At 34.9% G+C, this 27627-nt stretch overlaps 2 protein-coding genes across 2 annotated transcripts in view; both read left to right on the top strand.

The window, feature by feature from the left end:
* The window catches only part of LOC129227548 (delta-like protein 1), a 36701-nt gene extending 35158 nt beyond the window's left edge, over window positions 1-1543 (top strand). The window contains exon 8 of the mRNA XM_054862128.1: window positions 1409-1543. Within this exon, the coding sequence (XP_054718103.1) occupies window positions 1409-1488 (80 nt within the window). The 3' untranslated portion in view covers window positions 1489-1543. The remainder of the gene's footprint in view (window positions 1-1408) is intronic.
* Window positions 1529-24787, top strand: LOC129227547 (neurogenic locus notch homolog protein 1-like). Its single transcript, XM_054862127.1, has 7 exons — window positions 1529-1659; window positions 3408-3677; window positions 10627-10875; window positions 15681-15938; window positions 17400-17648; window positions 18492-18779; window positions 24572-24787. The coding sequence occupies exons 1-7, from the start codon at window positions 1554-1556 to the stop codon at window positions 24733-24735; spliced, it is 1584 nt and encodes a 527-aa protein (XP_054718102.1). The 5' UTR covers window positions 1529-1553; the 3' UTR covers window positions 24736-24787.
* The last annotated feature ends 2840 nt before the right edge of the window (window positions 24788-27627 follow it).

The raw sequence follows: 27627 nt of genomic DNA, 5'->3' as shown, positions 1-27627 counted from the left end.
TCACCATACGCGATAACTCGCCAGAAAGGACAATCACTCAAACACGCGCTCCGATCCAAAATGGCTGATCTTAAGCTGATGCGTCGGCTCGTATGTATAGGGGCCCTAGGCTGAGCCCTAGACGACTAGAAAACTACGACTTTGTCAGTGGAGTCATTTTATTCGTGGATTGGAAGTGATGGTTGGTTATGCTTGACCACGGAGAGATAGTGCATGAACTCGAAGTGGAAATGGACCACTTCATTTTGTAATAAGTAGATCTACGAGAACGAAAGTCTTTACTTATTGCGCGTTCTCGCCGATTCTACTTATTGTAAAATGATGTAGTATGTTTTCGCTTCCAGGTGTCTTGTCATCTCTCCGTGGTCAAGCTTTATCGAGTAAGAATCAGGGCTCACGAACGCAAGATGTCAGCAAAGCATTGGGCAAGCTAGTGTTGTCCCCTTAATGGTGTGGGCTCTTTTTACATGGAATGGACTGGGTCTTCCGCTCTAACGCACCGATCACTGACCGAAAATGGTTGTGTCTGCAACTTTGAGACCATTTATCGCCATTTAAGGACATTGTCTACCTAAATAACGATGAGGTTTCGATAGATTGCAGTGCGCCAGTCACCCGAACTTTACCGGCTTTGGATCTAGAGCTGCCACAAAAAAAACGGTTACACACATAAATATACTTAGACAGAAAATTTTTCTTTCTAATGTGGCTACTTAAGCGATTTAGTCTTTTTCATACCTAGTGCGATCCTTCAAAATAACATCCAGTCTTTCATGTGCCACCCATTAAGGCACGGATGTCAATGGCACAGGTATTTCTGACGCTCAGTGTCCCCCAGATGGAAGCATCTGTGCTCTATTTAAAGCGAAAGTGCACAGGAATTTAATTTTACCAACGGCATTCAAACACAAATGAATACTCAAGGGATCTTTTACATGCCGCATAATCATGCGACATTTGCACTGACAGTTTTCTGCACCTTAAAAATCCCCCGACCGGGCACCGCGGGTCAGAACCGGTGACCACGGCGCGGAGCAGAAGGCTATCGCCTTACCACCGTGCCACCCAGCTTAACACAGACAGAAAGACGGACAGATATTTTTCAAAAAATAGTCGAAACGGACACAGCACCCCTCAGAAAATGTTAGCACGTCGAAGTTCAAAAATATTCACGAATCCAATATTTTTCTTTATCTATAAGAAAAAGAAAGTAAATACTTTTTTTTGCCAAAGCTTGATGAAAACAGCTTTTCAACAGATTTTAAGATTGGTTCGCTCAAAGGTCAGCGTTAGCAAACTTGAGTTGGGGTGTTCTATGATTGGCACTAGATTTAGAAACAATCTTTGTAAAATATACACTTAACCACTATTTGTCTCCCCCCCCCCCCCCTCCTTTTTTCTGTTTCAGAGACTTGCAGCGATGAAAATCCATGTGAAAACGGAGGACAGTGTGTGGATGAAACAGAGGAAAACTGTGTAAATGCTTGAAAGGAACTTCAGGAGATTTGTGCGAGACGATCGACAAGTGCGAAGATATCGAAAACTTCTGTGGGATGGACGACGAAGCTATTTGCAAATACAATATAGAGGAACAAGAGCCCTACTGTGACTGTGAGGATGAAAATCAAGTTTATATTGAAAAGAACCGGAAGTGTCGAAGTGAGTTGCTTTGAGTATTCACGCCTACCTAACTTGAATGTGTTGCTTTGTTTGTTAGCCATAGAAAAAAATCATCGCCTAAATTAACCCCTTCAGTCGGAGTCATAAAACATTGGACCAAAAATGTTGATATTTGGTACACAGTGTACTATGGTAAAGGGTATTTTATAGACAAAATTTTGAGTTTGTAGGAGAAAAATTAAAACAGTTATGGCACGTCCAATATTCCGGACTTATATTTTTGAAATCAATATTTCATATACAAAAACGATAAAATACGGAGCAAACTTCATTATAAAATGTTCTACAAACCATTATAATACTTAATACAAGCGTTTGAATCGATTAATTAAAGGTTATATATTTTTAAAAAATCAGGAAAAAAACCTCGCTTTTCAGATGAAAATCCATGGTTGGAAAAATGAGCCACTCTCTATCTCTCAATCCTTATATGTCAGTGTTGTCAGTACCAAAACGAAAAATTATTTCACAGATTATAATAAGTAGAATGTAAAGAGTCAACTACAAAAAAAAATCAACTAATTAAATCAATTATTAAATGATTAGCAGCTGTTTAAAGTGTATGACCGGTATACCGGACACCAGGTCTGGAGGGGTTAATAGGCTATTATACTGCGCCAAGTGGTGTTTTGTAGTTGCTTCTACTAATGCCTAACTGTGGTAGCTTTGCTGCTATCAGATCCATGGCCAGGACACACCAAGATTCAGGCCTTCGCGGAGGACGTTCTCCTTTTGTCCTACGAACGCACTAGGGAACAACTCAATGCCATTTTACTTCCTTTTACAAAGAAGGAAGTATTGTATTCGCGAAAAAATTTTCACTCAAAAATCTGCCTTAGTTTCCATTTCTCTCACTCCCGAATGAATGTTGAGTTTTTTTCGACTCGACCACACGCCGATATATGCCTAGGAACCTACAGGCACCCGAAATATCCATTTTGACGACCCCCGAGTTATTTACGATGAATTTTCTCGTGACGTCCGTATGTACGTATGTACGTGCGTATGTGTGTATGTATCTCGCATAACTCAAAAACGGTATGTCCTAGAAAGTTGAAATTTGGTACGTAGACTCTTAGTGGGACCTAGTTGTGCACCTTCCCTTTTGGTTGCATTCGGATGTTCCTAAGGGGTTCTTTTACCCCTTTTTGAGGGGAAATCATTGCTAATTCGATGTAAACTCAAGTGGTGTTATAATTTGATGGACACTTGGCGATATATCGCCAGTCTTTTGATCGTCAACTTGGCAACAAATTTGGCGATTTTTTAAATTTTTTTTTAATTTATTATTTTTTAAGTTTGGTTTTCAATTTGGCTACCGTTGGTGATATTTAGAGAGGTGAACAACTGAATCCCATTAAAATTGCCAATAATTGGGAAATGACATTAAATTGGAGTAAAAGGAAGTCATGTGATGCACAACATTAGCTCGTTTTCTCTCAACATATTTCTTACTGCTCTCTAACTCTGAGTTATTCAAAGTGCACCAAATCCAACTATTTTTGCGTTGTCATTTGTCCTAAAAAATTCATATATTTGCTAATTCTTTGTGCCTGAAATATACGTCCCACACCACTTCGTTCCAAGCTGCACATGCAGTCTTCTGGACCACGCCGTATATAGAACACAGACAGGAAAAATGTTTTCAATATTAAGATATGCAGTTATGCTTCTTCTGTTGTTTTTATAGCGTTCAAGAGAATGTAATACTGCTTTATTTTTTACAGCCACCTGCTCTGATGATGACGACGAGCGATCATGCAAGTTTGAAGCAGAATGTGAAGAAACAGAGAAGGGACACTTTTGCTCGTGCCCCAAAGGAACTTCTGGTGACTTTTGCGAAAAGGTTGACAAATGTCAAAATAAAACAGAATTATGGAAGCTCTGCGGAAAAAGTAAAAATGTAAAGTGTTCCTATAATGTTGAGAACAAAGATGCTTATTGCTTTTGTGATGATGAAAGTCAAAAATTCAACGAAGCGACGAAAAAATGCACAAGTAAGTTTTATGTGTGTTAAAGTGCTGGTAAAAAAAACCATATAGACGGGGTACGCAGTATCCCGTAATATTATTGTACTAATACCTCTTGCCACTTTTATGAGATAAATTAAGTTTTAAATTTGAAACTCAGAAACATGATCAGCCAGGAGTGTCCTGCCCATCCCCCCCCTAAGCTCAATAGCGGAAATCCACCCCCCCCCCCCCAAAAAAAAAAAATTTCTCTTTTTCAAATAAAGTCAAAGGAAGGACTTTTTCGAGTTTCCAATTCCCAGGAAAATTAACGTGGGAGGGGAGAGGGTAGGGGTAACGCTAACTACTGCCATCTGAACCGAAATATTGTTGGATTGTTGACGAGTCTCACCTCCAAAAACTTACAATATGGCCCCATGAGTAAAAAAGTTTAGAGATTTTTGTTTTAAACATATATGTGTGTGTGTGTGTGTGTGTGTGTGTGAAAATACAGAGAGTGGATTCACCCTTTTTTTGGTTTTGGATGGAGTCATTACTGGATGTAAAGCAAGTTGAACCTTGTCGGAAGTATAATATCCAGTCGGATAAAGGGTTTCGGGGGTTTCTCCCCCGGAAATTTTTTTTTAATTGTAGTTATAAAAAACACAGTTTTAAACATTAATTGGGAAGGTTCGGTGACTTCGATTGGAACGATTCGGTGGTCCCTCCCCGGCATTTTTTTTCGAAATTGAAGCATAAAAAAAGCAACTGTAGATACTCTTTCTGTTATGTAAAGGAGAGTGGGCGGGTTCGGGGACTTTAATCCGAAACGTTTTCAAAATAGTAGTTCTAAAACGCAGTTTTAAACTCTAAATGGTAATGTTAGGTAAAGAAGAGTTTCGAGGTCTAACTCGGAAAATTTTCGAGATTGAAGTCTTAAAATTGCGATTTCAGGCTATCTATGGTTAAGGGACAGGCATTTTTTCGGAAATTGAAGCTCTACAATCGCAATTGAGCCGACCTTCGTGACGTTAGGGAAAGGAGTTTTCGGAATCACTCCCCAGGAACGTTTTTCGAGATTGAAGCTCTGAAAACCAAATTTAAGACAATCTTTAATGATTTTGAGGAGAGTGGGGGAAGGAAGAGGGGTGCTACACTTAAATTTTCGAACCTGTGGCTTTAGAAACGCAATTCTGATAGATCTTTGGTAATGTTAGTGGAAGAAGAAGTTCAGTGGCATTTCCCCGGCAATTTTTCGAAAGTGAAACTCCAAAAAGGCAATTGCAGATTGTCTTTGATTGTGTTAGGAAGGGGGAAGGTTCAGGGGGCTCTTCCCATAAATTTTTCGAAATTGCAGTTCTGGAAAATCAGTTTAGATGACTCTTAATGACAAAGAGGGCGTTATTTGAGCGTTGCAGTGGAGGAGATCTCTCAGAAGTTTACCGAAATTGAAGTCGCATATCCAAACAAGAAGTTCCATCTAGAAATAAACGAGCCTACTTTCCCGTAAACCCTATACTACTTTCTAGTACCTGATCAATATTCTCAAAAATAGCCAAAATCGCAAATTGTTTCAAACATGTTTTTTTAATTATTTTAAGCTGATTTCTAAGAATAAAATATATTCCTCACTCATCTAAAAAATTAGATGCGCAAAAATAAATAAATAATTAAATAAATAAACGAACAAATAAAATAGCAGCATCTTTTAAACAAAGCAGCTAATACAATTTTCCCCATTAAATTTTTTTTTAAAAAGCTTTTAAAACGAAAAAATAATAATTAAAATTAATAAGCTCAAAATTAATAATAATAAAATACATCATTAAAATAAATACATCATATAAAAAAAAATCGTTTCTTTTTCCCCTGTTTCCAAAAATATTTTTTTTTTGTATTAATGCACTTCCCAAAATAAATAAAAACAATAAAATGTCAATTAAAGAAATAATTTTCACTGTGAAAAGAAAAAATCGTCTGCGCATGTCTTTATGTAGAAGAGCCATTCCATTTCAGATCAGGCAGGGTCTGTCACATGATCATCACCGATTTTTTTGAAAAAATTACAGTAGTTACAACTAAGGAACATATGAAACATCCCAAAAGGATTTTGCAAGAAATTTTTTATTTTCTTCAGTTACAGACTATTAAAATTCTGCAGAAAATCCACCATTGTGGAAAAAAACCGGCAAAACACTCCATTTGAAATGGACACTATTTAACATATTTGAATAATTCTTTTTTTTTAATAAATAAATAAGAACCCATATATCCTATAGACATCGTTTTTTAAAGTTTAGTTAACTTTTTTGATAAAGAAAAAATTTTATTTTTGCGGCGAAAAAAACTACATTTTTACCGATTTTATGATTTTTTTCTCCATGAAAAAAAGATTTTTTACTAAACGGAGATTGCAGTCTAAAGCCCTTATGTGATAGATTCATACCATTTTATTATAATCCTTATATGCATACAGCCTCGGAAATAAAGTTTAAAATTTTGAAAATTTTCAAAAATTAGTGATTTTTAAAGTGATTTTACTCAAAAAAAACCCATTTTTTTTTTTAAATCTAAAAATTGGCTCACTTGAACCCCATATAATGCTTAACAAGTGGGTAGACACCGCATCCCGTATTTTTTCCTATAAAATGTTTTATGATTTTTTGAAAGTGACCTTATTGCCCATGGCATGCATGTCAAATAAAAATGTCTAATAATTTCAGTCACTGAAATTCTGATTATATTAATGACTAATAGCTACAATAATGGAGCACTTTATCAGGAACAACTAAATTCTTACTGATTTTCAATAACATACCAGTAACAAACCGCTTTTGATGACCCAGTCAATTCGTCTTTTTGTAAGATTCTGTGTGTAGTTATAGAAGAGCCTTTGGTGAATCTATTAATGAATAATAGCTACGATAATGATGTACTTTATCAGTAACAGCTAAAATCTTTCCTCTGTTCTAAATATTAGTTTATTTTGTCTCCAAAGTTATGCATTCACCGTTACTTTCATATGCAGCAACGAATCATATTTTTTCTCTTTCATAAGATTCTCTTTCTCTTTAACTCAATTACGTGGCAGGGGAAACCATCAAAGGGATGAACAATACAATGCATTTAAAACGATTCATTTTAATTTCGTGCTTTGGTTGTCATTGGCGAATGTTGTCACATAATTTTTGGATCCTACCTCGTATGATTAATTTTATACGTAAGAATATGTATGCTAAATTCAAACCGCAAAGCTCACCTGTAGTTTAAGAATTTAAAAAGCCCACCTGTTTTATGAGAGAAGTAATCAATTGAACATGGTTGTAAGTTGAGGTAACCAAACAGATCACCAAAGGTAGCTATTATAGCCAGGGTTCCAATTTCTAACAAAACAAGTGCAGGAGTCCTATAGTCTTCAGAACTTCTTTTAATGCTTAAATGGCCTGAATTCGGTTCAAATACAAAAACTTGAGTGAAACAAAAATGGAAGTATGGGAGCTCAGCTCCCATAACAATTAGGCGCTGATCAGCGGAAAAAATATTTATGCAACGCAGTACAAAAAGACGAATTGACTGGGTCATCCGAAGCGGTTTGATATTGCTATATTATTAAAAGTCAGTAAAATTTTATTTGTTGCTGATAAAGTGCACCATTATTGTAGCTATCAGGCATTAATATAATCAGAATTTCAGTGACTGAAATTATTAGACATTTTTATTTTACATGCATGCCATGGGCGATAAGGTCACTTTCAAAAAATCATAAAACATTTTATGAGAAAAAATATGGGATGCGGTCTCTATCCACTTGTTAAGCATTGTATGGGGCTCAAATGAGCCAATTTTTAGATTTTTTAAAAAATGGAGTTTTTGAGAAAAATCACTTCAAAATATCGCTAATTTTTGAAAATTTTCAAAATTTCAAACTTCATTTCCGAGGCTGTATGCATCGAAGGATTATAATAAAATATGTTATGAAACTATCATATAAGGGCTTTAGACTGCCATCTCCGTTTAGTAAAAAACTTTTTTTTCATGGAGAAAAAAAATCATAAAATCAGTAAAAATGCAGTTTTTTCTCCGCAAAAATGAATTTTTTTCTTTATCAAAAAACCTAACTAAACTTTAAAAAACGATGTCTAGAAGATATATGGGTTCTTACTTATTTTTAGAAAAAAAGAATTATTCAAATGTGTTAAATACTTTTGAAATACTGTCCATTTCAAATGGAGTATTTTGCCGTTTTTTTCCAAAATGGCGGATTTTGTGCAGAATTTTAATAGGCTGTAACTGAAGAAAAAATTTTTTTCTTGCAAAATCCTTTTGGGATATTTCATATGTCCCTTAGTTGTAACTACTGTAATTTTTTCAAAAAAAAACGGTGATGGTCATATGACACTTTTCATACCTGCCTGCCTGATTTGAAATGGAATGACTCAGAAACATTAATGACTTCGAGTATATCCGCCGAAAACTGAATACCTAAATTCATTAAAACTTTAGCATGAAAATAAAAGCAAATCATATCAACAATAATTATTTCACAGTTAAAACCATAGCGTCGGAGTCGGAGTCAGAGTCAATCTCATTTTGAGATAAAGGAGTCGGAGTCGAATATCCAAGAATCGGAAGCAGTCATTTGTCTAAGTCCTTTTTTTTTTTTTGAATATCTTTCCTTAAAAATTCAATGCAAGCTAACATAAATCATCGACTGATTTTAAAAATACCAAAAATAGTTCTCGTTTATATCATGAAAAGTTTCATTTTTGTTTTGTGCTATTCATATCTAGGCGTTATGTAGTTAGTTTAAGACTGCTATCGCAATAATGGTATAACGGTAAACCATGATTAGTGAGATACATAAAAAATGTTCTTTTTTTATCTAAAAAATAATTAATATTTAAAATGAAATAACAGTTTAGGTGTTCTTAGTCAAGTTAGACAACTGTTGAGCTAAATGATAATTATGTATTGATACTACAAACCCAAGTTTAAACGAGCTGATGTGTGCAGCACATGACTTCCTTTTACTCCAATTTTAATGTCATTATTGGCAATTTTAATGTGATTCAATAGTTTACGCTCTAAAAATCACCACCAGTGGCCAAATTAAAACCAGATTTTTAAAAAAATCGCCAAATTTGTCGCCAACTTGACGATAAAAACTTGGCGACCTAAAACTGGCGATATATCGCCAAGTGACCGCCAAATTATAACACCACTTGAGTTTACATCGAAACTAACAATGATTTCCCCCCCAAAAAGGGGCAAAAGACGCCTTTAGAAACACCTGAATGCAACCAAAAGGGGTGGTGCACAACTAGAGCCCCCCTAGCAGTCTATGTACCAAATTTCAACTTTCTAGGCCATACCGTTCTTGAGTTTATGCGACATACATACGCATATACGCACATACATACAGACGGACGTCACGAGAAAAGTCGTTGTAATTAACTCGGAGAATGTCAAAATGGATATATTTCGGGTGTTTATACGTTCCTAGGCACTTATCCGCGCGTGGTCGGGTTGAAAAAAAAAAAAAAAAAAAAAAAAAAAAAAAAAACTCAACATTAATTCGGGGGTGAGCAAAATGAAATTAAGGCCGAATCTTGAGTGAACATTTTTTCGTGAATACAATACTTACTTTTTTGTAAAAGGAAGTAAAAATGAGCGTCACGATATAAGATAGATCCAGTGGCAGCAAAAAATCTTCTTTCTTATCTTTACAGCCCTTCATAATCGGTAGCACAATATCCAACCGAACAGTTTCCTCTCTGACATTTTTCTTTCAAAAACATTTCCTCCATTTTTCGTTTATTAAACGCATTCTCCCACAATTACTTTCCTTTTTACTTTCTCAATCTGTTACTCATTAATTTTGAAGTGGTTATATTTTTTATTCTGTTTTTTTTTATTTAGTTTGTATCAACAAATATCAGTCACATGACCGGCCTATATTTAATCTCTATGTATTTAAGTATTTTTTGCAACAGTAGCACATTGGTGAAAAACTGAAGACGGCTACAGTGCAGAATTTTTTCCCTGGACTGAAGAAGAAATAAACTCAAGGAGATTTTTTTTAATATTTTAGAGTAGCTAAAAAATAAAGCTTTGAAAAAGCATAAAAAGCTTAGTTGTTTTACACAGAACTTTACCAACATTAATTCATTTGTAACGCAATAGAGCGTAACACCATTTTATATTGTTACGAGTCCAGTCGCTTCAGGAAATTCTTTAATGACTACGCAGTTTTTGAGAAAACACAGGAGATTTATTTACAACTATGTACAAGAAATGTAGATAACAACTGCTAAATTATTCTCAGCAATTAGGCAAATATCAAGTAACACCGTGAACGCAACAGTAACACACGCATTCACATCAAAATACGCAAAAACACAGCGCAACGACTTCGCAAAACAGAGCTAATGCACTACACATTCTCCAGCGCGACGGTTCAGTGAAGACTAACTTTAATGACGCCGCCATGGCTATTTATAACTCTCGAAAGAGAGCTCTCAAACATTCCACGTGATTCCCGAAGTTTCGTTTCATTTTCTTTTTTATTCATTCACAAATCTTATCCTTCAGAAATGGAGGGACCGTATACTTCATTCGAATGTAAGGGGGTTGTATATTCATTACAAGAAACTATTTACAGGTTACATTACTAAGACAATTGTAGGTGAAAGATAATGGCATAAACGCCAAATATAGCCAGATTACAACAAATTAATTATAAAAATAATTACTATTTACAGAATTTGTAACAATATTAATTGGCAAACATATACCGTATACTTCATTCGAACGTAAGGGGGTTGTATATTCATCACAAGAAACTATTTAGAGGTTAAATTACTAAGATAATTTTAGGTGAAAGATAATGGCATAAACGCCGAATATAGCCAGATTACAACACATTAATTATAAAAGAAATTGCTATTTACAGAATTTGTAACGATATTCATCGACAAACATATTTTCTTTCTTTCAGCTACTTGCGACGCTGATACCGCATGTTTCAACAAGGGAACTTGTCCAACAACAGAAGATCCGGCATTTTGCAAATGTGGAGAAGGTTTCAGCGGGGATCGATGTGAGGTTATCGACGTGTGTACTGGGGAGAATCCGCTGTGTGGAGATGAAAAAGACGTAGATTGCGTTTACGACGCCGAAACAGACAAGCCAGTTTGTAAATGTAAAGAAGGAAAGGAATTTGATTACACAACGAAAACTTGCAGAGGTAAAATATAATTTTTTCAAAATTTTATCGCAATCTTTATTCTGTTACCTTACGAAAATATATTATGATAAAAAAAAAAGGAATATATGTGACATTGTAGTAAGTTACCGCCTTAAAGCCAGGGCTAAGGCAGAAATACTTAAAATACACCACCAGCTCAGTTATTCCTTCCGAGGACTGCAGTTTCGTGCTTTTTAGCACTCATCATCCCGGAATAGGAATCACATGAGCTGGAGGCGAAAAACCTCTTAAAGGAGCCAAGAGAGCCAAACAAACTGGTAGCTAATGCAGAATTAGCAAACCAGATGAGAGACCGCAGCAATGGTGCGGTTCAACTCAAAGTTTGATGGCAAAGCAAGCTATTTTGTAGTAAGTTACCCCCCTAAAGCCAGGGCTAAAACTTACTACAAAATACAGGGGGTAGTAATTTCCATTTACATTGCCATTCCATCGCTGGAATTCCAATACAACAAAGTTCAAAAAATTATAGAGTCCTTTGAAAGTTTGTTGTAATAGAGTTTACTGTATTTCCAATTATCATTTCAAAATTTAAAGAACTATTTAATAGTTTGAATATGTAACATTTACATATTGATAACAAATAGTGGAGAAAGTTTCCTGATAACAAATCTAAGAATATATTTACACATTTGAATGATGTAAACAGCAAATGCATCATTAAAATAACTTTTTGCAGCAAAATATAATGTCTAAGTTTAATTTTACAAAGCAATATAGAACTTTGAGCAAGTAATCGGTAATAACCATTTAAAATTGAGAAATTTTTTTTTTATCTCGGATTTATTTTTTAAAAATTGACTAACAATTCCAGTTCTAATATTCTAATCAATATCAGAATTCACACATTTTGACATCAGCAACAAAACAAATTTGCAGAATGCAAACAAGTTGCATTGACCTCTAATGCAGTTTCATTTCCAAATAATATTTCAAAATTCAAACAGCTATTTAATGGTATATTAAAATATATATGTATTAGGATGGTTCTTATTTATATGGGAAAAAAAAATTCGGAATTCAACAAGTGACGCCCCCTAGTTTTGTGACACTATAATAAAAAGTAATCGGTGCAAAATTTGAACTCGATCGGTCAATAATAACACGTGCCCCTAGGACGTTGAACTTTAACATTTTTTATAATTTTCTCACAAATCTTCGAGGTTTTACTTTAGACCCCGTACATCGTTTCTCCTATGTTTGCAAAATATTTTTACAGCGAGGTAGCACTAAAATTAATCTTTTTAATTACTTCAGATCGTCTAAAGATTTTACATTGAATAAGAATGAAATAGTCCTTTAGAAACTTAACATTAATCGTACTCTTTTCTCAATGTATCTCAATCGTGTGCATTTTTTCCCGATAGTTTTGGACTGTCTGTAAAATACTAAATTGCTTTTGTGACTCATATTTGGTAAATTGATTGTGAAATTCATCGATTAATTGTGCTCCTCTTTCAGTTGTATCATTCACAACTTTCAGCATTTTAACGATATCTCTTCCCTTTAAATAGCTGCCTTCATTTTGTCATAAATCAGGATCAAATAGGAAAACATCTTTTGGTGTTTGTAACTTATCAGACAGTTTTATTGACTTGTAATTGATTCTATAAAGAGGAAGATCTTTACTAAGAAAGTATTCCAAATCATCTACTGTTATCTGAAATTTTTTATACAGTCATCAGACACGTCTTCCTATTCAGCAAGCATTTTTTGAAGTAGTCTTTTCCTATCTTCAAAGTTAATTCCTTCATCCAATACGGACAAAGCTACTAGTTCATCCCCTAAGTACAATAAGTGATTTATGAATTTTTCAATCACTGCTTCTGCTGCATGTTTGTCATCATTTTGTACGCTGCAGGTTTTTTTAGACACTAGACTTTATATTAATTTAAAAGGCCTAGAATGAGTTGCGGCGAAAAACTATATCTTCATACAACATTTAACTGTAAAACAGCATTTACGGGCATTCTCTTCATGTAGTGTCAATTTAAATTGCTTCCTAAATATATAAATTTTCAAACAAGAAATTCCTTTTGTCACCCCTCTGGGTCAGGGATAAGCTCCAGGTTGCCGAAAACATATCCCTGTAGGAGGGAGGACTTCACCAAGAAATATTATTTTACGTCATGAGAATTCTCTGTAATATTTCTTAATTCCGCTTTCTATGAACAATAATATGTCATCAAATTCTTTTAGAATTTAAGTGGTATGTGTAATTTTTGAATTTTGAAGCGCCTAAATAATGGAATATCGAGTCTAGAACTAAGAAAGGCAACAACTTCTTTAAAGACACTCTGCAGTACGATTTCAAGTGCATGATGATAGCAATACAAATCCAATATATCATCGTTCAGCTTTTTCTCTAAAAAATTTGCATGCACAATTTATACGGCCGGTATTGTAAACCGCTGTATAAAACACTACAGCTTGAACAGTTAGCAATAAAGAGCAATCATCTAAGATATCATATACAACTGAAGAAATATCTCAGAAATTCTGAGTAGCTGTTTAACATTGGAACCTGAAGCTATCATGGTAAGCCTATCAGCGTTTTTTTTTCCAGTTACATCTGGATGTAGCTTTGTGTCCCAGGGAATAACTAAAAAATCTAAATTTAAATTCATGAAATCTGATTTTACCTCTCGAAGATTTTCTCTTGCTCTCTTAAGGGATGTACGATTGATCATAAGGTTATTTGGATTTAAATTTACTGCATCTACATAGGCTGTTAATAAATGAGCAGCATCTTTGTCCCTAATATGGCATTTGTCTAACATTGATGAAATGCGAGCAGATCTCAATAGTTGTCAAGCTTTTTTGCGTTGTGGTAGACCAGATATAGAAAAAAGGTTCAACAGGTTAGGATAGATACCCATTTCGGTTTCTAAATTTTGTGAATTGCTAGAGGAATTTGATGATAATAAAGGACTATGTACTGAAATAAAACACAGTTTAAAGTATAGATTTTTACATTATTCCGATGTGGAATTTTTTTTAAATTTATATTTTAGATATGGAAAATAATTTATTTTTATGGTAGGGTAATCGAGGATTTTTCAAAATTTAAATTATAAGAATGCATAATCATTTAAGAATATAACAAAAAAAACAGCGAATTAAAATATAATTGTCATTACTTATATTTATAGCATGGAAACCTAGTGACCCTATTTGCCACACCTATTACATACACAGAAAATTTTCTAAATCAACACCCCCAAAGCCTGGAGGAGACAATTTGTTTTTGTCAAAAATCATTCATTAATGGCCTAGGCCATTCATTAATGGCCTTTAGAATCCCTTGTGTCCATCTTGGTGGAAAGAAGTGTTCCCCTGCCGCTTGGTTTGAAACGAGCGCGAATAGCGGTATACCTGTCCCAAGGCCTTTGGTGTACATGTACCCTATGTAATATGTAAAATTTTACAGAATGAAAGTGAGAGAATGGTTGGTCTGGAAGTAGCAACATCTATTGAAGTTCAAAATTACTTTAAATATGAAATCTAGGAATATTTTTACATAAAAATGAGAAAATCCGCAATTTTTTCATCGAAACTCAAAAAAGGGGGACCTAGGGGCACGTGTTAATGTTCATGGATTGACTTAAAATTTTGCATGGATCATTTATTTGTATAATGGAACAAATTGAGGGGGCGTCATATAAAATATCTACAACTTCAAAAATAAGGACCACCCTAATATGTATATAATGAAAACAATATGCAGTAAGTTTCCAAGAAACAAATTGGAAAAATATATTTGCACAGACAGTAAATGCAACATCAAAATAATGTTTTGAAGATTCAAGTGTCATACTGAGCAGAAAAGGGAAAGCTAATAGTAACACCAGTCACATCCCTTTGCTTCTCACTGCCTAAATTCACCTCTTAGTGACAAAACAATCCCAGTTAAATTCCGTAGATCAACCTAGAGTCCCTTGAAAAGGACAGGCTGACTTATCCGACATTTTGGTTCCAAGACAAAATTGGTTCCAACCTTGTTTCTAGTATTAATAAATACGTTATAATATTCGTTGGTTGTTATGTTAAACAATTGATGTTAATTTGAGTAAAATGGCACTTAAGGTGAATCTAGAAAGATAACTTAGTTCACAATTTCAACAAAAATGTATCGGGAAATGTTTACTGTAATAAACCTCATTTTCACACCTTATTTGTTTTTAATTTGTATTGATCGTCTTCATCTACAGAATAAAATAATCAAACATCAATCAAGCAACAGATCTAAAGCTTGGACACCAGTTTTCTGCAATGAGGTTTTTGTACAAATACTATTTTTTTCGCCCGACAAATTTGAAACCAAAATGTCGGATAAATCAGCTCCCCTAATATAGGAGCCTTAGATCAACCCAAGTATTCTCGGACTTGACTTCAAGCTGTATGATCGCAATTCTCATCTCAAACTTGCGCTTTTAGATTTAACACCTTTTCTTGAATTTTATTCCATTCACCACACTTTTTTTAAGTTTGAATTCGGATTATGAAGAACAAAAAGTCTGAAATTTAATATCAGATAGTAATCACATTTTAAAGTTATTAGTATTTTAAAATATTTCAACTGAAAATTTGATGATATACATTTTTTTTTTTTTTTTTTTTGACTATATTGGGAAGTACGTAGAAGCAGTGACTGCTCCGAATTCCCTTAAAAACTTTTGAAATCCTATTATCATCATTATTCTTCGTTACAAGCTGATATATTCACTGGGATTTGATCATTTACTTGTCAGTCCATCTTATATGCGGTAAAACTTGTTTCTTTGCAGAACAATGTGACAAAGTAACAAAACCGTGCCAGAATGAAATGGCATGCCTTCCAGACGAACAAGGGAAGAACTTTTGTCAGTGCAATAATACCTTGAGCGGAGATTTCTGTGACACAGTGAACGCTTGCAAAGTGAAAGACTTTTGCGGCACTGGCTCGGGTGTTGACTGCGTGTATGACTCTAACTCTGAAACGAATGCTGCTTGCAAATGTCAGGACACAAGCAAGAAGTTTGATTCCACATTAAAGATGTGCAGAGGTAAATATGTTTTAGTTTTACATAGGGATCGTCCATAAATGATGTCCAGCTTTGAGGGGTAGAAAAGGCGTTTATGACATTGAGACAGTTTCTGACAGTTTATGACAATGGGGGGGGGGGGATGGGGTAGCAAGAAGTGAGACATCACACATTTTTTAATACAAAAATGTGCTTCTGAAAAAGGACTTGTCATGTGACGAGGGGAGGATTTAGGCAAAGTGTGACACTTTGTGACACAAGAGGAGGGAGTGGAGAGAAGTGTCAAATCACACACATAAAGTATAATTCATAATTACAAAAATAGCATGGCATGTAACAAGAGAAAGGGTGGGGTTAAGATAAACCATGACTTTTTGTGACAATGGGTAGGGATGGGGTAGCAAGAAGTGTGACATCAAGCATCTTTTTCATAAAAATATGCTAAAAATAGCCTTCCATGTGACAAGGGAGAGGAAGGGGTATTGTGAAGCGTGACACTTTGTGACAAAGGGAGGGAAGGGTGTATTGTGAAGTGTGACACTTTGTGACAAAAGGAGGGAAGAGGTAGATAGAACTATGACATTCCGCATGTTTTTCATAAAAATGTGTTTGTGAAAAACATCCTGTCATGTGACAATAGGAGGGGAGACAGTAAGATGAAGTGTACCATTTTATGACAGGGGAAGGTAGGGGTAGTTAGTATTGTTTCATCAGTCATCTTGTCCATAAAAATATGCTTATGAAAAATAGTCAGGCATGAGACAAAGGAAGGGGAGGGGGGGGGTAACATGAAGTGTGACAAGGGAAAGAGAGAGGGGGGTTACATGAAGTGTGACAAGGGGCAGGATTAGGGTAGCAAGAGAAGTTACATCGCATTTTTTTTTATTAAAAGATGCTTATAAAAAATTGCCTCGCACGTGACAAGGGAAGAGACGAGTAAGATGAAGTGTGACACTTTATGATAAGAGGGAGGGATGGGGTAGCTTGACATCACATCTTATCATAAAAGTATGTCTATAAAAATAGCCTGACACGTGAAAAGGGGGTGGGAAGAAGGTAAAATATGGCACTTTGTGACAAAGGGTAGAGAGGGGTTGCAAAAAGTGTGACATCACACGTTTTTCATTCTTATGAAATTTGCTTATGAACCATAGGTAGGCATTTGACAAGGGAAGGTGAATGGTGACACTTTGTGAGAAAACGGGAAGGTTTCAAATATAATGTAAAAAGTGATTTATTGACAGTCCCGTAACGAAATACGTGGGTAGGGTTTTACTTCAACTACAGCCAGTAAAGTCCATACTTCTCAAAGGTGATGAACCTTTTTTGTCCGAATGAACTGCTTACTTCTTCTGGTGATGGTTTTACCAAATATTAGGTGGGTGTTATTGATTTAAGATTAGACTCTTACGGATATTTTTTTTCGATAGTTTTAATATATGAGATCACAAAAAAATTCTTGCATTATATTTTCTTTTTCAGAAACATGCGTGAATGACAGCGTTTGTGAATACGGCAGTTTATGCGTAGAAGAGTCTTCTAGCAAGAACAAATTTTGTCGCTGTAGAGATGGACTATCTGGAGATTTCTGTAACGTAATAAGTGATTGTGAAAAGGTATGTGGAAGCGGAGATGATGTTTCGTGTGTATTTAACGTTACGAATGGAAAAGTGAACTGCAATTGCATGATTGAGACTAAACGCTTTGACAAAGTTACGAAAATGTGTCGAGGTAAGTTTTTTTGTCTGAAAATGTTCAAATAAAGCACATATATTATGCTCATTGATGCGTGAGCTTAATCAAAACTTTTTTACCTAATATAATCTTTACTAATTTGGTTTTTAAAGTTTAATCATCGCTTTTTAAAACAGTTTGAAGATACTTGAATCCAGATGTTTAATTTCTAAAACTTTTCGTTTTTTACGGGCACTTAATTCTTCGGAGAATTCTTAACTCACGACATTAGGTACATGGTCAGGAAAACATTAGAGACCAGGTCTCCCGGACGACTAAAATACCTTGGTAAGAAGTTCTTTTGAACAATAATATTTCAGAGAAGCCATCTCTTTTGCATTGAATTTTCCTACAAACTCTTGAAATAAATTATCTGGCACTTAAATTTCTTCTTTTATAGGACTTTTTTAGACAGTCATTTTTGGTTTTAATCCTGTTGTAAAAATCCTCACAAGTTAATCTGGTATTAATTATCCTAACCTAAATAATCCTTCAAAGTTAATTATTTTTAGACCTTTTTGGTCATTTGTAATCAAATTTATCTTTTTCTGGGACATGAAGTAAACCGGCCAGGACGCCGAGATTTTGTTTGAAAACCGGGACTGTCCCGGTCAAACCGGGAGGTCTGGCAAGCCTATTTCTAGGGAAAATTATTGAGGAAAACAAAAATTGGTACGTTTGACTCCAAATAAAAAACATTGCAACTCGTATTGCACATTTATAACATTACAATATCAATTTCTGCAATAGACTTTGAGAACTTTTAATCGAAATGGATAATTATTTGTTGCACACAAAATGCTTCATCATTATGAAATTGAATGACTTTTCTTTGCGTAGTACCGTGTAATGGCACTGACTGCAAGAGTGATTCCACGTGCAGAAGGTACAGCAACGACCCGGAAAGAGACGACAGTGACATCACAAATGACGATGCCACCTTTTGTCGCTGTTGGCCAGGAACCAGAGGAGATTTCTGCGAAAAAATCGACGACTGTGTAAACGGGAAGGTTGATTGTGGGGATGACGAAGGTGCCGTCTGCGTGTATTCACATTATAACTACAAAGGCTACTGCACCTGTCCTGAAGAAAAGAAGGAGTACGATACCATCACAAAGAAATGCTTAGGTAGGTCATGAAAAAATAACTTTTTTACTTCCTTTTGCAAAAAAGGAAGTATTGTATTCGCGAAAAAATTTTCACTCAAAATTCGACCTTAATTTCTATTTTGCTCACCCCCGAATGAATGTTGGTTTTTTTTTCGACTCGACCACACGTGGATATATGCCTAGGAACGTACAGACACCCGAAATATCCATTTTGACGATTCCCGAGTTAATTGCAACGAGTTTTCTCGTGACATCTGTATGTACATATGCATGGGCGTAAGTGCGTATGTGTGTATGTATCTTGCATAACACAAAAACGGTGTGTCCTAGAAAGTTTAAATTTGGTACGTGGACACCTAGTGGGGTCTAGTTGTGCACCTTCCTTTTTGGTTGCATTCGGATGTTCCTAAGGGGGTCTTTTGCCCCTTTTTGGAGGGAATTCATTGTTAATTTCGATGTAAACTCAAGTGGTGTTATAATTTGGCGCGCATTTTCGATATATCGCCCGTCTTTTGGTCGCCAAGTTTTGTCGCCAACTTGGTGACAAGTTTGGCGATTTTTTTTTTAAAATCTGGTTTCGATTTGGCCACTATCGGTGATAATTAGAGAGTAAACTATTGAATCACATTAAAATTGCTAATAATGGGAAAATGACATTAAATTGGAGTAAAAGGAAGTCATGTGATGCACACATTAGCTCGTTTTTTTTTTAAAGAATCGCAGTATCGGGTCTGGCTGGCAGAATTTTTGCTTTTATTGTATAAACTAGAAAGTCGCCCGTCAAGGTATGACGGGTAAAAATTGCTTCTACATTTTAACGAAGCAATTACCTGTTTGGTAAGATTTTGATAGTTGACATTTTAACCCAAACTCCATTGGATGAACCCTCAACTCCAGTAGATAGCGTTAATTGTTGACCACTTTTTCGTTTCTTCATTCCCCTGAAATGACAGTGTTTCCGGTAAAACTGTTAAGTGACCTGATCCAGTTACGCCTCGTCACAATAAAGCCTTTCCCTGCATGTCAAACATTACCAAAACGTATTGTCGAATTATCATGCCGTGAAGCGAGTTTCATTGTTGATGACGTCAGGAGCATTACTCGATCATTGCCTATAATAAGGATAAGCTTATAATGTTAAAGGTGTCTTGAATCAACAAATCGAATTGAGCTTGTTAATAAATTTGAAACTACAAATTCAACATTGTCAACAGGGGCGTCCCGAACTCAAATTTTGGGAGGTCAGAAATGTTCAACTTGTCGAATAGAACTCCAAATCTGGTCAAACGATGAAAATTTGGCCGAATGGACCTCCAAATTTCTCCGAGTGATGATTCTTTTGCCAAATAAAACTCCAAATTACGCAGAATAATGATAATTTTTTTGAATTAGAACTCCAAATTTTGCCAAATTAGAAAACGTTTGGGAAGCCACGGTGACCTCCCGTCAAGGCGCCTTGAAGCAAAGTTATTGCAAGCTCAAGTTATTCCATTGACACATAACTTTGTCGGAAAAATCCGCGACTGCCATTTTTTAACATCAAAAAAAAAAAAAAAAATAAAATAAATAAATAAATAAATAAATAAAATAAATAAATAAATAAATAAATAAATTTAAAAAAAAATATATATCCCTCTCCCAGATGAGTTTGATGAACTTCCTACTTTTCAGTTAACAGCCACACACGCCAACCGATTGCGCCACGGAGGCTTTGCTACGATGAACTGTTAAACAAGTTAACATAAACAAAACTCTGCGCATACGCTTTAAAGGCAGCAGATGGAACTTTTTTCTTTTTTTTTTTTTCAGTTCACTCTCATTGTTACGTACTATAAGAAGCATAGCTTCAAAACTTATGTTTCGTAGGCAAAGTTCCACAACTTGATCCTTAAGTGATTTTGTAATTTCTTAAGATATATCATGCTTTTTATTTGTGTCAGCCCATCTGAACAAATTTATGATGCTACTTGTTCTTTGATAATCTCAATGCATTTCTTTGTTTATCTTTAATCCTCTATTTTAATGATTATAATTATTTCAATTAACTTTCTCTGCCATAATCCCTGCGTTTTGCTTCCAGTTTTTAATTGTAAATTGTAATTTGTTTTTAATTTAATTAATAAGTTATAATACTTTCGCTTTTTAACTGTTGCCGAAAAAAACAATGAATGAATAAATTATTAATAAATTTAACATTAATTTCAAGTCTGAACTTAAGCAAGCATATATTTGTGGACGTTTTAGAAGCTTTTTTTTTTCACTATACTTTTGCAAAAGTGGTTTCAAATTCGAGCATACAAATCAGAAATATTGAAAAAAGATTAACATTAAAAAGCATTTATCTCGTCATGAGTATTACATTTATAGCAAAACACAATTCTCACACACACACACAATACCAGCCCCCTCCCCTTTTTTTCAACGAATAATAGGTAACAAGGTGTTTCAAACAGCAAAAGCTTAATAGAAAGTTCAAATATGTTAAGCATCAAAAAAATTTCAAACGTAAAAACTTATTTATTTTACATTAAAACTTTTAATTAATAAACTGTTCTTTAATTCGAAGTAGTATTTCTAAAAGCTTGATTCTCACTAAAAATTATGAAATAAAAGAAGTATATGATTTCTCGATTGCAACTCTCAAAAACGGATGTTAATCTTAATATCTTTATGTTTATGTTAATGCTAAAACAGCTAATAAAGTTAAATTAAAAATTGAAAGAAGAAATAGGCGGAATGCAGCTCTGTATGAATACCTTTTACTATATACTGCCTATATTTCTTCTCTGAAGCTTTTAATTTTAAGTTTTATTTTACTACCTATATTATGAATTTCGTTGCGCCTCTGTTTTTCTGTAACCCTATTTCATGCCGCCTGGGAACGTCTACCAGGTCAATACTGGTATCGTAAGATAAGAGACATCCAGGGGAAACCATTCCACCCTTTCTCACCCATCTAAACCTTAAGAAGCCGGAGGTAAAGGGGACATCCAGGATGTCCTCTTTACTGCCCCTTTACTACCCCTTAATCCCTTCAAAAAATACAAAATTTAACTTTTTGTACGGGCGCCAGGTCCCCTAACTTACAATTAGGGAAATAATCTCCATTGAAAAATAATTCCAACACAAAAAGTTTGAAATTAGTACCATCAATATTCACTGAAATATGAAACGCAGCGTTTTGTGACCTACACCACGTTTCACTAGCCGTCAATAACACCTTTTGGGGGAAAATATAGCGGTTAATAGGTGTTTAAAATTATATGTGTGCATAGAGTGTGGTTTTTCAAATTGTTCGAGGTTTTGTAGTGTGTTTTTGCGTATCAAGGCATAATATTTTCATTTATTTTTTGAATACCTTGTTTTTCTTACTTTGACGACCTGTCATTCTTTTGAAAGGGCGATAAGTTCCAATCTCATCTTCTGTATGGTCCCTTAAAACTTTAAACTAGAATATCTCCTTGAGTTTTGGTTGCACAACTGTCAAGTTTTTTGTGTGAGTAGTAGTTTTCAATGGAGATTATTTCTCTAAATATTAGTTAGGGGACCTGGGGCCCGCATAAAAAGTAAAATGTTGTATTTTTTGACTCATTTTCATTTCTGCTTCAAACTTTCAATATCTTAACTCTTCATCTGATTTTGAACATTGTTGCAATAGGAAGTATATATCTAGAACCAACGGTTGCGAAAATAAAGGTCTTGCAGGTTAAAAACCTGTATATCCTTTTCTTTTAAAGTGTAATTTCTCCAAAGAGTTCTTTAGAAATTTACTGCGAAAACTTGTTAGTTTATTCGTTTCATCTTTTCATGATTACGTATGCTCTATAATGGACCTCAACATAGTTAGCGCTCAATGGAAGAGTCAAAAACAGCGAATTCGTAGGGCGAGGATGAAAAAAATTCTGAAATCGAAGCGATTTGGTAACGAAAAGGCTGTAAAAACTGCTTCGCAACGTGCACTGAACATGATCAAACTTAAAGAGTTCCAGGGGAGTTTCTAACAGTGGAAAAAAAGAATTAACAAGTGTATATCATCCAAAGGTGAACAGTTTGAAAGAGACAAAAGAAATTTTGCGAATAAACAAATATATAAATATTTTAAAACAAAAATCCGGTTACTTTTGGGTTCCCCCCCCCCCCGTACAAGGCAGTGGTGGAAGGTCATATTAACATTGAACAGCCACTACGACGTCTTCCGGTGTTTTAGTGTTCATTTAAATTTAATAGGGTTTTTGTTCTAAAAATAAACAACTTTTTCACATTTTGAAGAGAAAAAGGGAATGTTGTCCATTACTCATCCTTTCCGTTACTGGATATTATCAGAATTGTCGATGTCTGTTACTGGGGGTTCGACCTTTTTTCGAAATTGAGCGAATAAAAATAGATTTAACTAATTCAGAGAATCCAGAAGCAGCCACACGTTAGATAAGATGTAGTTGCATGAAAGAGAAATAATTTTAAAAGTCTATATACATAAAAAGGCTCAGAAAATTGAGTTAACCTGAGAGCGATGTCGTAAGCATTTCTGTTACTGGTGCCGCAAATTTTATTTTCACCATTTCTTCTTTTTGTATACAAAAACCGACACGCTTCACTAAAAAAAAAAACTTGTCTTGCCAACACTTAATTACAGCAACCTTCCTTTCTCCTATTTTCAATCGGTTTTGAAATGGAATCGGCTAGAGATCCTTAATACGGAGAGATTGGACAACTTAGGAACGGCGGCCATCTTATGTCCAAAGATGCTCCCTCCCCGTAGACCGTAATGCATCTTCTGCACCAAATATCACTGTACAATGTATCGAAAAAAATGGAAGTTAGTTATGATATTAATGAAATGCAATGTGCAGATCACAAATATCTGTTTGTTTTCTATCTTTATGAACAAGTTTTTGAGAAAAAAATTTTCTTTGTAAGAGCTATGACGATACGAAACGATTGGCGACGGATTTCCATACTTTGAACTCACTTAGATTAATGAAAATACGAGGAGAAGAAAAAATAAGTCTCTACTTAAAAGATTTAATGTCCTATATTCCTTGGGAAAGCTAAAAAATCACACGACGCAGTATTTCGAGCTGACAACACTTGGACTAAACATGGCGGAGATCGGCGCGCCGTTGTCCAATCTCTCCGTATATAGGATCTCTAGAATCGGCCAAGGATGAGCGCTATCAGTGCTGTATTTATTTCGTATGGGTTTTCCCCTAAAAGTTTTTCGTTGAGCAGAAAAAGCGTTGCAGTGGGCGTTTTAAAACAACCCTCTTGCTCACTTTTTTGTTTATGAGACAAATTTTGTCATTTTGATGATGCTTTTCTAGCTACGTCACAAACTCATACACAAATTTCACGAAATGTGCGTCAAATTGACGAAAAGTTTACTCGAAGCATTTTTCGCGAAGCCATTTCTACAAATACGACCGAAATTTCTTTTAGATTTAAGCATCAACAACGTGTAATAATGTTTGGTACTGAGTGTACAGTAACGTTTAATAACGTTAATGAGGAAATGACGCAATTAATATATTTATGTTGAAAATAAATGAAAGAAACGTTAACGAAGAATAAAAATAGCAAATTATTGCACATGCACGCGAGTAAGGGTTGCAAGAAATCTTCTCTATGCAAAAGAAAAAATACGAATAAATAAAATGAAAGAAAACTGCATATTTTTTCTTAGATAATGTTCGATGTCATTAGCATTAAATCGGTGGTGGTTATAAACTTCGTAGAAATGCAAAAAAAAAAAAAAATCTACGAGAGATGTAGTTGAACTTTGTTTAAATAATTATAAATGGTTTTCCCCCACAGATTGTGACTGCGGGCCTTTGGCTCAAGGCTGTTATATTTCAGAGGGTAAGAAAGGGTGTAATTGCATGGACAGAGCTTACGAAAAAGATAACTACTGTTACGGTAAGTGTAAGCAAATAGTTTTGTATAGATGCATTCACTCTTTTTATAAATCTTATTACTAAAAGCAAAGTGACTGTTCAGGAGACCAAAAGTGCCTCTCAACACTGTTTTAGCACATAGCCTGAAAACTCAAGTCTAAACAGGATAATTAAAGTGAAAAACCAACGTAAATAAAGCACAAATTCTCAAGAAAATAGAGCATATAACTGTTTTAAGGCTACAATAGAGCCTCTTCATCAGTGCAAAAAAAAAAAAAAAAAAAAAAAACGCTCAACCGCACAACAAGAAAGTCATGAGAGAAATTAACTACACCACGGTGGACACCATTATATATATACCAAGTGGGTCAACCAATCAGCAAAATAGAAGTTGCCAATTGGTTGGTTGTCGTCTTTTATGTGTAAATTCCTATTGGTTGGTTATTTTTTATGTGTAAATTCCATTTGGTATATTTATCGGCATTCACGTATCGTTGTTCAGTTCTGTCGACTTTTTGGTGTGGTTGAGTTTGTTTGAACTAATGTAGACGTTACATTGTAGCCCTGAAACAGCTATACGCTGTATTTTCTTTGGAATTGTAGTTTATTCACGTTGTTTCTTCACTTTCATTATACAGTAGTACCTCCTGTAAGAGACACCTCCAAATAAGGGACACCTCTATTTAAGGGACATTTTTTCTGGTCCCAGTCCCTTTGAATTGGGACCTCCATGTGTTTACCTCTGAATAAGGGACACTCTATTTAAGGGACAGTTACAGAGAAAACTTACAACAATAAATGTGCAAATGCATCATACAAAATATTGAATTTAGAGGCATTAAGTTAGACGTTAACGTATACAAATACGATGTACTGTGAACTTCTTTCTAAAGTTTGCATGCATGTTTTCCCCTCTTAGTATTTTTTTCAAGTAGGCTAACAGCCGAAGGATAATCAACGGCTCATGAATAGCTTCGTGAAATTAACTTGAAGAGTCAACTCTAATTGAAATTTACATGATAATTAATTTTAAATTGCATGAAATCGAACAAGTTCATGATGTACATTCATGTTCAGTCATGGAATTACTTCAAAATAATTCATGTATGTAACAAAACTATACCATTGCCAATTTCTTTATTAAATTTTAACTATTTAAAGAGTAACGTTTGAAATTTAATTACTTTTGAATTGCATTCAGTATAAATCATTTTCAGCATTTTATCTCAAATGCTAATAGTTTGTTTAGTATGAAGTTATACTGAGTTAATATACTGCATGCATAATTTCATGTACCTCCGAAGAAGGGACACCTCTATTTAAGGGACAAAACTTCTGGTCCCCTTAGCGTCCCTTATTGTGAGGTTCTACTGTATTGTAGCACAAAGCTCATTTGCTGAATAGGATGTTCTAAAAATATCGATCCATTTTCATGATCAGCATGTTCAGTGAAGGAAATGAATACATGCATAGAACAAGAAACGTATAAACATAGCAATTTACTTATCAACGCACACACAGGGAAACTTTCAGCCATTGAGCGAAGCGCCTGCTTTAGTTGCTCAGCATTGATGCTGTTGAGTGCGTCCATTATCCTTACACAGCTGATTCAGACTTGCTAATTTAACGCTGTTCATCAGATGTTTGATGTAACCCCTAGCGAAGAAGTCAAGGGGTGTTAGGTCGGGTGGAGTCATTTAAATGGTGGATGTTTTCTGAATTTTTGCTTGTAAAGTTGACGCACCTCTTCATATGCTTTATTACCCAGTTTTCAGGAAATGATGGTTATTCTTTCATCTGATCTGGAAACCACACGATGATGTAATAAGGAAAACAAAATGAATAAATAAATAAATAAGTAGCAATCGAAAGAACATTGTAGAACATTTTTATGGACGCATAAATTGTGTTCCCTCCCTTGGATTCATTTTTGAAATATGTGATCTTAAAGTGTGCCGAAACTGTAAAAAATGTCGCCAGATTTAGCGAGTTTCGGTGAGAAATGGATTACTTCTCTTCCTACGATTTGTACACTGTAAAAACGATTCAGAAACGTTCCTGGAAAATAATGGGCAGCTGATGTGCCGAATTTCTGCCAGTTACATATTTTGCAAAAACCAGGAACTTTTTCCGCTAATATTCAGTAACCTTACTGAAATTATCTCGGAAACCTCCTTAAAAATTCAGAAATCCTCCCGTTTGAAGCCAGTCGTGTCTCTGGAACTTTAGAATAAACTTTGGTAGGTAAAATGTAATAGCTTGGTCCCTTCCTGATTTATTAAGGAAGTTCCATAAGCAGTATTGCAAACATGGCCAAAGCTAAGCCAGAATTGCAAGCAGGTATCGAAAATTTTACTCGCCTGCAATTCTTGCAAAGCAGCGTAGTCCATACTTATTCGCTCCTTCTCGAAGCTTATAATCAGCATGGACGGGCAGTAACTAAACTGAAGCCGATTCACTTTATAAATACGCATAGTTAATCTTTAAACTGGAAGCTAAAAATGTTTTTTACACTAGTGAGAAGTGTGCATTCGAGCAAAGTGTAGCAATTCAGGAAACTTTTTGGCAATAATACCGGATTTTTCCAGGAAGTGGATAAAAACCATTGAAATCCTGACACGTTACACTGAAATACTCAGTAACGTTTCGGAATTTTTTTAGTGTAGATGAGTGCAGACGGTGAAAGTGCATGAAAACTTTCGCACCAAGTCTTTAAATTTGTTTTTTTTTTTTTTTAAATTCTGCAGACTTTAATACCTTTTATCTCGATAACGGACGGACAAGGGCAAATGGTTTTATGCGTCCAAGATATTTCTCAGTGTGCTTTTTCGATTCAAACTTTTTTCTTTCTTAAACATTTTATGTGGTTGCCTGTTTAGAGCATTTCTTCAAACGTGGTGCAAGAAAGCAATACATTAGTGTTTTCATGGAGTTGTATCGTTAATTTAGAAACACAATATGCCAATGCTTGGATTT

Source organism: Uloborus diversus, chromosome 8 (genome assembly GCF_026930045.1).
Source record: "Uloborus diversus isolate 005 chromosome 8, Udiv.v.3.1, whole genome shotgun sequence".
Classification (NCBI taxonomy): Eukaryota; Metazoa; Arthropoda; class Arachnida; order Araneae; family Uloboridae; genus Uloborus; species Uloborus diversus.
This window is presented reverse-complemented; position numbering and strand designations above follow the sequence as displayed.

What these genes read in the sequence shown, in the direction of transcription:
- LOC129227547 (XM_054862127.1), top strand. Translation starts at nt 1,554, where the DNA reads ATGGACGACGAAGCTATTTGCAAATACAATATAGAGGAACAAGAGCCC. An exon ending in AAAGAACCGGAAGTGTCGAA is followed by an intron (nt 1,660 to 3,407) that starts GTGAGTTGCTTT and finishes TATTTTTTACAG; the next exon opens with CCACCTGCTCTGATGATGAC. An exon ending in CACATTAAAGATGTGCAGAG is followed by an intron (nt 15,939 to 17,399) that starts GTAAATATGTTT and finishes TTTCTTTTTCAG; the next exon opens with AAACATGCGTGAATGACAGC.